Source organism: Ovis aries, chromosome 1 (assembly GCF_016772045.2).
Source record: "Ovis aries strain OAR_USU_Benz2616 breed Rambouillet chromosome 1, ARS-UI_Ramb_v3.0, whole genome shotgun sequence".
Taxonomy (NCBI): Eukaryota; Metazoa; Chordata; class Mammalia; order Artiodactyla; family Bovidae; genus Ovis; species Ovis aries.
In genome coordinates, this window is record NC_056054.1 from 141,971,459 (window position 1) to 141,983,912 (window position 12,454).

The 12,454-nt window shown below is 34.8% G+C and overlaps 1 protein-coding gene across 18 annotated transcripts in view; it reads right to left on the bottom strand.

Annotated features, from left to right (window-relative positions):
- Nucleotides 1-1,883: 1,883 nt before the first annotated feature.
- The window catches only part of USP25 (ubiquitin specific peptidase 25), a 167,819-nt gene continuing 157,248 nt past the window's right edge, over nt 1,884-12,454 (bottom strand). For 17 of the 18 annotated variants that reach the window (XM_060416275.1, XM_004002820.6, XM_042230164.2 and 14 more), the window contains 2 exons: nt 9,337-9,532; nt 1,884-9,029 (listed from right to left, as the gene is read on the bottom strand). In XM_060416275.1, the coding sequence (XP_060272258.1) occupies nt 8,857-9,029; nt 9,337-9,532 (369 nt within the window). In that variant the 3' untranslated portion in view covers nt 1,884-8,856. Of the gene's footprint in view, nt 9,030-9,336; nt 9,533-12,454 lie in introns of those variants that run through there. The other variant, XM_042230168.2, reaches the window with a different exon arrangement.

Here is a 12,454-nt window from a genome sequence, read left to right on the forward strand (position 1 = left end):
CTTGTGGTAAGGAACCTGCCTGGCAATGCAGGAGCCGTAAGAGACTTGGATTCGATCCCTGGATTGGGAAGAGCCCCTGGAGGAGGGCATGGCAACCCACTCCAATATTCTTGCCTGGAAAATCTCATGGGCAGAGTAGCCTGGCAGGCTACGATCCATAGAGTTGCACACAACTGAAGCAATTAGCACACACATCTTAAATGAAAACCTTGCCTCTTATAGCCACAGAGACTTTTCTGGAAGTTTTCCCAGAATGATGTTTGCCCTTCAGAAGCAATTTTGATTTTGAGCATTTTCTACTTCCTTGAGGCTTAGATAGCCTCAGCCTCCTCCAATTTTTTTACACATGTCCCTTGGTACCACCCATCCACAAATTGAAGCTATTGGAGCATTCTCCCTGTTTTAACCACTGTTCTCAGACCTATTTGCAGAAGATTCCAATTAGATCAAGGCCTTGTTTATATTTATTGGCAATTTATTTTCTGGGGGTTTTAGGATGCACAGATTTTTTTTTTTTACTCTGATACCAACTCATATTTGCTAAACCTGTCAAAAGTCTTGCCAAAATACAATAGCTGCATGCAGTTTGGCTCCATCCAGGAGTATTTTGTAGCTTATGAGAATGTCTGTCACTTCATTTTGTTGAAAAATGCTGTCATTGGATTTTTAACTATATATATATTTATTTAATGAAAAAGGATCTGATTACATTTCAGAAAGTATGTTATCAAAATTATCTCACCCAAGCCACAAATCCAATCTTTAATTTTATTACTGCACTGCCATCTTGCACATTGCAAATACCTTCTCTCACTGCATTGCCCTGTCTCTTCACGCTCTTCAGGGAATCTTTTGATCAACAGAATTCTTAATGCCATGTGGTTATTAAATTTATCAAATATTTCCTTCATGTTTAATTCCTTTTCTGTTAAGAAGTCCACTGTTGTTTCAAGATCTTAAAGATACTCCCCATATATCATCTTCTAAAAGATTTACAGACATCTGTGATTTAGCCATCATAGAACAGCTGGTATCAGAATAAGTTTCCTGACATCAATAACCATTAAAATTGGATTTTAAAAATATGAAGCAACTCTTTTCAGTGTTAGGACAATAGACATACAAGGTGGCATTGCTTGAGGGCAGTGTAGAACATGCTTTCTTCCTGGAGACATTTTCAAAATATGGGCTACAGGAAGTGCAATCCAACCAGAGAGCAATTTTTTTATTGGGTTAAATTTCCAGGACTAGGGAAGGCACACTGAAGTTTGAAATGGTTAGATGATTCTTCTTTTTCTAAGAAATTAAATGACCAGTTTGAAAAGTGATTTCTATCTTTAAAATAATCATGCTTGCTGATCCAAATTTTACGTTAATCCTATCTGCTGTGTGGAAGTGTGAGCACAGCATAATTTTCATAATCATTTTCTTTTTTTTTCATAATCATTTTAAGGGGTGGGGATAGTTATAATCAGTACTTAATTTTCTCTCAAGCCTCAGGCTTGTGATTTTAAGCTCACCAGACTACAAAAGAAAAACTAGTCTTAAAATTGAGCTACTTTTTCACTTAAAATCATTTTAACATAAATGTTGACTTTTTAAATCATTTTAAAATTAATATATACTTCAAAATCAATTTCTAAAATGGTAAATATCAGATATAATTTACTCAAATAAAAACTCTTTTATGTCCTCAATAATTTTCATGTGAGGAGATCCTGAGACCAAAAAGTTTGAGAGCTGCTATTCTATACCAGTAATATTCAGTTAGAAAGCATTTCTTTTTAAGATGGAAAAAGCAGCTCATTTGTAACCACCACAGAAACAATAAACCATTTTAAGACACCTAGAATTAAAGACAAGAAATAACTTTAAAACTCTTCTGAATACATGAATTTAATAAAAGGATACACAATACTGGTTTTGGACAGGAAGATTCATCATTGTAAATGCACCATGATTATTCTATATGCCAATCTATGCAAGCCAATGTAATTACAATAAAAATGCTAGTAGGAATTTTATTTTTAAAAAAGATTGAATAATTTAGTTTATCAGAGTATGGAAAACTCTGGGGAAAATTGAGTATTTAAGAGCATCTGTGCTGGGGAGTAATGTGACATATTAGATACTGTGAAAATGTATATTAGTTATAAAACAAACATGTTAAAACAATAGTCATTAAGTTAGTAATGGTAGTTGAATAGACAAAGACATTAAGTGGAACTAGAGTGTTCATAAATATCAAATATAAAAATTTATTATCTAGTGGAAATTACATTTTAGTTCAGTAAGGGAAAAGAAATATTTTATAGACAATAGATAATGGCAAAAATTTGTAAATTTTTACCTCATAGTTTCCAACTGCATTAAAGACTGACATAAAAAGTGAAATCATAAAAATATCAGAAGAAAACACGGGTATTTTTATAATCTTGAACAAGGAGAATCTTTCTAAACATGATATCCAAGGCAAAAACTTTAAAGTAGGTCAATAGATTTGATTACATAAAAATAAAGTCGTAAAATTGTAACATATAAGCAAGCTGAAAATAAATGACAGAATGAAGAAAATTGCAGTGTATAATAGAGAATGATTACTAAAATGAGATATTGCAAATCTATAGACATGAACACCCAAAAGAAAAAGCACAAAGGTCATAAGCAAGTACAAACAGCCATTCCCATACTGAAATATATTCACTCGCATTAAAAATTTTAAAAATTCAATAAATTTTTGGCTGTCTCTGAAAAGTATTAAAAACTGACAAAATTCTATGCTGTTGATCCTGTAAAGAAATAAACTCTCATGCACTAGCGGCAGCAGTGTAGAGGAATGGCTTGGTGAAGGACAGTTTAACAATTTAGCTCAAAATTTGAGGTCTGTATACTCCACAACTCAGAAGTTATTACATCTCCAAATTTAGCAGAAAGACAGAAAGGATTAAAGTAATACAGACAAAGATGTAAGTAGCAGCCAACATTGTATGTCCATGAGTAAACATTGGACATCTTCCTTATAATCAATACTGCAGAGTAGTAAGAGACACAGTTTCTGGGAACTATGTCTGCACCTATTATGTTTTAAAATTTGTATGAAAGTCATGTAGATACACTTGTATGCGTGTGTATGTATCTGTGCACATGCATAGCAAGATGTCCAAGGGAGTCAACACGAAAGTCTTAAGCTCTATTAAGTGCAAGTGTCTAACTCTGGGAAGACATGTGAATTTTGGTGGATTATTACTTTTGTCTAAGTTTGATAAATACACTACCTGGCAGATACTGCGGCATATGGCATACAAGCAAAACATGTGAGTGAATGGGCATGAATTCATACATCCTTCCACCGCTGATTTAAACAAAATAATGCATTAAATAGCATCATTAAAAGGTCTCATTTGGTTAAAAAAAGAGAGAGCAACAAAATTTTAATCAGAACTAGTGTATTTATTCTTGAGTTCCCAGAGATGGTCTGTAGATACATTTCTGAATATCTAGGGTTTCAGTGAGTAACATGTTTGGATAAGAAGGAAATCTGAGAGGAAACTCGGGTGTAGGTTGTATTCCTATTGTCTCTCAGTTCCAGTTCCACCCTTTGGTAAAAGGTGATGCTGGGGTGGGGATTTTGCAATGCATTTTACAGATCTCTTTGTTGCACTTCATTAGGAAAGCTGGAAGGCAGAAAGAGAAAAACAAGATCTACCTCTGTCTTTGCTTGCCAGTCCTACTAGCGACCTAATAATTTCAACTGATTCGTCTTCATTCAGCTCCTTTCAGAGAGCACTTAGGTGGTGAACCTTCTCAGGGGTTTGAACACCAACTCCATGGAGACCTGTTTTCTGGAACTCCAAGGTTCTGGGAAGCCCTCTTTTCACCTTTTGTTTTCCTACTCCTAGGAACAGTAGCTACATCCTGCAGTTAGGTTCCCTGGGTTACCTCTAGTGCCTCTACCACATTGCCCCTGTTGAAATAACTCGTGTAGGCTATTTTAACTGGATATATCCCAGTAGAGGTGCTCTCTGAAGAGCAGATGTGTGAGTGGTTCATGGCTGGATTAAGATAAGGAGACGTAAATGCTTAAGGCCAGTTTGCTTAGGTTGGCATTTTACAAGTTGTTTGAAGATGTCCGTATAAGCAACGCTTGGAAGTACTTCTATCCAGTGAAACTTCCTGCGATAATAGAAATGTTCTAAAATGTGTTGTCCAATAGGTAGCCAATGTCACTATTGAGAATTTGAAATATGGCTAACTAATTTTACTTTTATTTGGCTTAAATTTAAACAGCCGCAGGCAGCTAGTTGATTATCATGCTAGACCAGGCCGGTCTGAGGTGACTGGAAGACCAGGCTGCACCTTTGTTAATCTGCCAGGTATTTTAACAGATACTACGGTTACAAAAAACAGGAGATACTATCTCCTTCTAAAGGAGTTGAGGCCAGCAAAGGAAGATGGATATGCAAAACCACTTTGAAAGATGATTCTGCCAACAGTATGCAAGATGGACTAAAGTGGCAAGGTCAAAGACAGGCCACTCAGGGCAAATGCAATTGTCCAAATTAGATGAGAAATCTCATTGACAGTAGTGAGGGGTGCATGTGCAAGGGAAAATCTGACCTGTCGACACCTGGTAATCAAGGAGAAATAAAAGTAGAATTGAGAATAACTCCTTATTTCTGAATCAGTGTCTCAACTCTCTAAGAGAAAATAAGAGAATCAGGTGTGGGAAGAAGCGGTGAATTCAGTTTCGGATGTGCGGAATTTAAAGTGCCCATGAAACATCCAAGTCTCTGTGTTGAACAGACACGTGGGCACACACATGGCTCTAAAATGTAGAAAGGAGGTTCAGTTAGCAACACAAACTTGTGAATCAGAGGCATGTATAGAAGACAAACTATAAGAAGCATAGTTTGCAGTATAAGAAGACAAACTAGCTGATATGACTGTCTGGGAAGCATGAAGAGTTAGAAGTGGGCCAAGAACAGAAACCCTGACAACATTTGAGTAGGAAGAAAACAAAAGAACGAGATGAATGCAAAGAAGCCTGTCTCAGGAAGGCAGAGACTCTGAAAATTACTAGCTGAAGCCAATAATGACAAACTATAAAATGGCTGACAATAAACTCAACACTCACACTGTGACACTTTCTGAGAGTTTTTGTTTAATATAGAAACCCACTTCATCTTTTAAAGGAATTATGTAAGGTAGTTTTTACTGTAATCCTATTTTATAGTGGAGGAACTTAGGCACAGAGGAGTTGAAGAGTTCACTCAAGACCAACACAGTAATCCAGACCCAGGCAATCTGGTTCTGGAACCTGCACTCTTAGCCAGCCACTCAGAAGAGAAAGTCCATGAGTTAAGGACTGAAAAACATTTAAGAGCAGCTTCGGCTAGAGCACAGACTAAACTGGGCATGCTGTATGGCTGAGGGGGTCATCTGAAAATTTAAACTCCCTGCCTTTTCATGTCACTTGCAACAATGCAGAAGGCAAGTTTCTCTGCCCTACTTTAGCTAGGCTCAGTCAGCCAGCCTCTGAGGGGAAGGACACAGGTGATCCTTAGAAAAATTAAAGTTGGAGAAGCATTTACTCAATGTTCTCAAACATCTGTCACTGTAAAAGGCTTTTAAGAATTTACATGATAAGAGAGGACATAGACACCTTTTGTAAAGAAAGCTCCTCATATGCTTTTGATCCACAACTAGGGTTAAGGGTACATAACTGGCTCCAGATTATTGAAAGAAAGCCATTCGCTAAAGGACAAATATATTGTACAGCTTTTGGGCTAATACAAAGTAAAAAAAGTGAGTTTTCTAATTCTGTCAAAGAGCAAAGATGTCCTCCATGTAATGAATGTACTTTTAATTAAATTTATAAACTCATTTCATACATTTTACGTATACTTTCTTTGTAACATTGGGTTATCAATAATGTCTATTCCTTATCACAACCTGGTTAACAATTAACTGTAAATTTACAAGTATGGGGGGTGAGAAATTGGAGGGGGTCATGCCCAAGCTCCTTAACTTTCTTGGTAAATTAAGATCCTATTTTACTGGAGCAGCGTCGAATGGGAAGTTCAAGGACGGTAGTGAAGGTGTGAGAAGAACTGTGCGTGGAATAAACAGGGAATCCGAAATTCTGGTGTGCGCGTCTGTGTGCATTCAACTGTGTGCATCGTTCCCTCAGTCATGACTCTTACTTTTATCTGCGTACCAATGAAAAATCTAAAAAAAAGTAATTACACAAAGTTGCCCTACTCACTCTTTCCAAGTATCCTGTGGGATTTTACTTTTGGAGGATGACAATAGGACTCAGAGGTCACAGTCAACGATTCTGAATCACAAAGACACTGAACTTCTAGAGAATTAGACACAGGAGGAGAGAATCCACCTTAGTCTTAGCAAATCTAAAACTAAGGAAAAGGATTTTTAGTTACTTCCTGGAAAGCATCAGTGAGAGAAATAATGAAGTTTCCAATAAACAAGGGTTCAAAAAGGTGCTAGGAATTATTTAGTTATGTGGTTCTCAAACTTCAGCAGATAGTAGAATCTTCTGAAGGACTTGTTGAAACTTGTTAACTCTTCAAGCTTAATATGTGTTAAATCAGTAGTTCTGATGGGGGGCCCAAGAATTTTCAATTCTAACATGTCCTCAGATGATGCTGAATCTGCTAGTCTGGAGACATTTTGAGAAGTAGTTATTTAGTGTAGTTAGTGCATTGTATTTTAACAAATCTGAAAAGAATTACAGGCTTTCAGGCTCACTGGTGGCTATAGTCTCCTTATACACAATCTTATAAGTTCCTCCAAGCCTTAACTTCCATTTGAATTCTACATTAAATTTTGATAAAATGTAATTTTCGGGGAGCGGGAAAGGAGTACTACAGTAATCAAAATGAGAGTCATTAAGTCAAAGTGAAATCTGCCATGGACAATAGTTCTATGAGGTTTTGATTTTTAAATTACTAGCCCTAAGTTATATTTAATCCAGTACATAATGTAAGAAAACTTCACTGATCTAAACCGTTAGATTAAAAGCTGATACAGAAACAAGTTGCTCCCTCAGGTCTTAAAAAAGGTCACTTTTTAAAAGAAGAACTTCAGATTCATAATTAGGAATGAATAAACTGGGTTTAATTACAGAGTAAATATAATACTTACCTGGATGTACCTTATAAAAGAAGTAATTTCCATATGATGTTTAGCAAATTGTGTCTCAGTAGTCAATTATACACAAACGACTTTACTGTTATGGCAGAATATCATAAAATGCTGAAGATACTTTATAAATGCTTTGATGATACACATGAAGTTTCTAAACTTTCAACAGGACTTGAAAATCAATGCAGAATACTAATTCCGCTAAGCAGAGAATTTAAAATCTAAACCAAAACACATTCTGATGGCTATAATATACAAAATCTAACTTTACAAAGAAATAGCAATTTATCACTAATACCTTAGCAGTACATTGATACCTTTATAAGGAGTATTATATAATAGCTTAATATTTTCTTGTTCTTCCTCCATCCAGATCTTTTATGAGAGGCACTTATAAAAAGCACTAGTTTTGGCGACGCTGTAACAAACATACACATAGTATAATGATATATTTTACTATGCTGACAAAGTATCATTTATAAAGAAATTTTTATAAATTCAAAAATAGGTTGTTGGTAGCATGATTACCTTTAAAGCATTGGATTTCATTCACAATATTACTTCATTAATCTTAAACAGCAGTTCCACCTATAAAATGTTCTACAGTTTTTTTCCTTTTTGAAAAGGAAGTAAATAAACGCAGGGAATATACCCATATAATTTCTAGTTCAACAATATCAACTTCCATTTCACAGCATTGATTAGCAGAGAACATTTGCAATTAAAGTGGTATACAATTTACAAAAATAGAATGATTATATAATGCAAACACTGTCCTCCATTATGAAGAATGTGTGTGTGTGTGTGTATGTGTATATATACATATATAATATATACATACATAGTTCTCATAAGTTTCACTATTCAATAGCCCTTATTCAAGTACTTTTTTTCTGGTATCTCTTGAAATAATCACTTTGCTATATTATATGTATAATACATTAAAAAAATTAAAGGTTAATCTAAGAAAAGGTTAAAAGTTTCAGTGTGGTTGACTTAGTATCAGCTGCTCACTTCGGTTAAAACCTGATTTGAATTCAAAACAGGTTTAGGTGCCATACTAAGTATAACAACTTAGTCAAAAATATAATATTTAAGTATCAAATACCCAGCAAATTTCTAATGTGCTAACATTAGAGCAAAATTAAAAGTCTGTATTAATCTGTTAATCACCCATAAACAATCCCCAGGAAAAAATTCATTTATATAACTAAAAAAATACACTAATATATAATATACCTGCTTACAAACACATAGGTAGCCATAAATAAAACTTTATTCTTTAATTTCATTTACAAGCTACCAAATATTATGTATTGTACACAGTGCTGAACACTTAAATGGCTATAGTCACGGAGGATCCAGACTGAATGGAAAGCTGTAGATCAAGAAAAGATAAAGGCAAAGTAATACTGTAACAGAAAAGTGGCAAAAGCATGGTTTTGCCATAACAAAATCAATTGGATTGGTAATCATACATCAGTTCTGGTTAAAACAAAGTTTGAGCGCCATGCGATTCTCAGCTTTATTGTTTGCAGTCTGGCTAAAGTCTGTAGAGTCAATTTGTCTTTTGCAGTTATTAAAATAAAAGTTAAAAATTATAGCAGCAACAAGCAAACCCTGTGACAGGAAGGCAAGGGCTAAGAACTAAAAAAACGTTTATACAGTGTGTTCAGGGAGAGTATGTGCAGTTTATCTTCCATCAGCAGGAGTTCGACTGAGGGACAGCATGATTCGGGTAAATCGCTCACAGAGTTCATGTGTGGAGTACGGAGGTAACTTAGGCGGCTCATGGAAACCTTTAACCTCCGTAGAACAATCGAGCAGCTTTGGCAGAAAATCTGTCAGCTTCTCTTGGAGGTTTGCTGCAAATACAAACAATCAGATATAACTAAAAACTGACAGGGAGAAAAATTATCTTCAACAAGATTTATTAATTTAGAGTAGGCAGCCGATATTTTGTTTCAAATCATGCAAAATCATTGCCATTTAGGAGGAAGAAGTAAAGCATGAATGGCAACAGCAGTATGTACAGCTTAGTTTGTAAATAAGAAAAAAAATCATGTGAATGTAACAATGTCACAGAATATTAAAATGATAATAACTAACATCTAATTCTAACACCTTTTAATCCCAACAACTCAGGAATCTACTAGCATTGTTTCAACTTACATTCCATTTCTTGTCCAAGATAGGAACACCATCGATTTCTCATATCTTCTACAGCAAGTATGTCTTTCTCTTCCATTTCATCCACCAATAACAGGGGCAAAAACGGGACAATAAATTCATTCATGATAATCAGACCATTGTTTACTTCTCTATCCTCTCCAGATTCAAACAGTTCTGCAGCTTGCTCATTTAATTTCTTAACGCAATGAGAGAGAAAGAGAGAGAGGAAAAAAAAAAACAGGTTTGTTTCCTTTTTCAACTAAGTAAAAATATCTCACAATAATGAAGGCAACATAATAAGCATGTTTGCAAACAGTAATAGAACAAATAGAAATCAGAAAAAGCAACCTCAGCTTATTGAGTGAGAAAAGTTTCTTAGAAAAGGATTTGCATGTTACAATAGAAACAAGAGCAAAAAAAAAAAAGTCAGAAAAATACTGCTGTCATGTTTTTAAAGTTCATATTCAGTTTACTTTGATCATCACTATAGGAACTATTTTTAAATTAATTGTCCAGAGGTGAATTACCCCAATTCTAAAATATGATAAGCACTCAAAGTAATTTTAAAAGCAAAGAAATTCAGATTCCATACTAATTTTGAAAAACTCATCTTTTCCATAAATGTCAGCTGAACAGGGACTGTTATATTTCTTGATACAGAAATATAAAGGTAATCAATTAAATCATTCATTTCTTCAAAAAATTCTTACTCAGTACATGCCATGTGCCAGAAACTGTTTTAGTTGCAGGGGTACCCAAATGATTAATAAGAAAACTCTCATGGAGCTCACAATCTGTTACAATACAGGGATCAGTAACATTTTCTCTGTAAAGGACAAGACAGGGAATATTTTAGGCTCTGAGGGCTATATAGTCTTTGTTGCAATGACATTAATATTGCTGCACCAAGACAGTCGTATGTAAGTGAATGGGCAGGGCTATGTTTCGGTAAAACTTCATTTATAAAAACAAGTGGCAGGAGGGAGCAGAGGCCAAGCATGCTGACATCTAATTAAATAGAAGTAAGAAATCCATGAGATAAGAAATACAGACATGGGAGATAGAAAAAAGATACAGGTATAATAAGACTTAAAACATTTTTTTAAATTGGAGGATAACTGCTCTAACAATGTTGTGTGTATGAATCAGCTATAAGAATACACATAGCCCCCTCTGTCATGAGCCTCCCTCCCACCTGCTCATGAGACGTTTATGTCTGAAATCTCACGTTTACAGAGAGTATGATTTTTAAATAATCTTCATATTTTAAAAATAATTTAAATTATAAAAAGCATATTATTTCTTAGGTTATGACATTCTTGTGCAATTCATCTTGACTTTGTAGAAAGCTTATGCTAAAAGTCCAACTCAGCCACTAAGTAATTATCTAACAGTCAGCAAACAACTAATTTCCTAGCTTCAGCTTCTTCATATGAAAAATGGCATAGTATATAACCTTCCTCACATAGTGGCTAAGAGGATTAAATGAGATAAGCCTTGAAGTATATAGTGTAATTTTTACAATTTGCATTCAAAGACATTATTATTCTGAATTTGATGTTATGTTCACTAAATCAAAACAGATCCTAGAGACAACTTAAGCATAGTTATATCCAAAGCCAACCTATTCATCCTCTTCAGAGTCCCCAAAGCCAAAGACAAAACAGATCTAGTAAGTCATGAGGCTTTAATGCCTCTACTTCCTTCTTCACACTCATCTCATCGTTATCGACCATCTCCTTTACCATTTACATAACTTCTCTTTCATACTTTTCCCTGTCTAACTATCTTTTCTAGGGTTCTTTGTTTCAATCTTTACTCCATTCCAGTCCATATTCAAGTATACTACTGCCAGAATTACTTTCTAAAAACAAAACTGATTATGCCCAATTTATTCCAACTTTACAACCAACTCATGAGAATGATGCATAAGCTTCTACACAGTTTGACATCAACAAACACTGTTGGCTTCATCACGTCCACCTACACTTGTTTCTCATAACTAAGCCACAACAGACTTATCTTCATTTTCTGTCGTACACTCTCCATGTCTTTTCATACAATATTCCTTTGTCTAGAATTTCTTGCCCCTTCTCTACAAGGCACAAAATGCCTATTTATCCATTCGGATACAGATCAGTGTTTATCTTATTTCTTAAGCTTCTCTCCAACAATTCCAAACATACTATGTTGCGTATTTCTCATAATGCTTATTCTGAAATATAAAAATTACTTGTATACATCTCTCACCAGATTGAATTCTCTTAGGATATAATAATGGCTCTTATCTTTGCATCCCTCAGAATCTGATACTCAGTAAATTCTCAATATTAAAAAAAAAACCAAACAACTAAAAAAGGAAAAAAGAAAACACCTAAAAGGAACACTAAAATTCTCTTGAAGCTGCATTTAAATTCCTATGTGAAACAATAAATGTGGCTGGCTTACTAACATAAAATGATAAACACTTTTTACCATAATATAAACACTGTCTACCATTACGGTAGACAGTATTTTAGTTGTGTTTATGTTTAAAATAGGTTTATCAATACATTTCAATATTCCAACACTGCAAAGTTTTACATTAACAAGTGCTTTGATTCATTCAATGCATGGATTATGAACCTGAATATAATTCAGATCTTCCTTCTTGGGCATTGATTAAAAACCTTTTGAAACTGACCATATTAAGAATGGGATTCCCTGGTGGCTCAGAGGTAAAGAATCTGCCTGCCAGTGCAGGAAATGCAGGTTTGATCCCTGGGTCGGGAAGATACCCTGGAGAAGGAAATGGCAACACACTCAAGTATTCTTGCCTGGAGAATTCCATGGACAGAAGAGCCTGGCGGGCTACAGTCCATGGGGTCACAAGAGGGTCAGACATGACTTAATGACTAAAGAACAACAAATTAAGACTACCATTCTTGATGGATACAAACCATCAATAATTAAAGTCTTAAAATATACTCAAATGCAATAAAATCAGCTAAGAGAAAAATAACAAAATCACAAGCTTCTACTCTTGCCATTCAAAAATTCTGAAGACATAATGCAGACTACAATTAACATATACTCTGCAGTTCTACTGAAAGAAAACATTTCAGCAGTACACCTACTG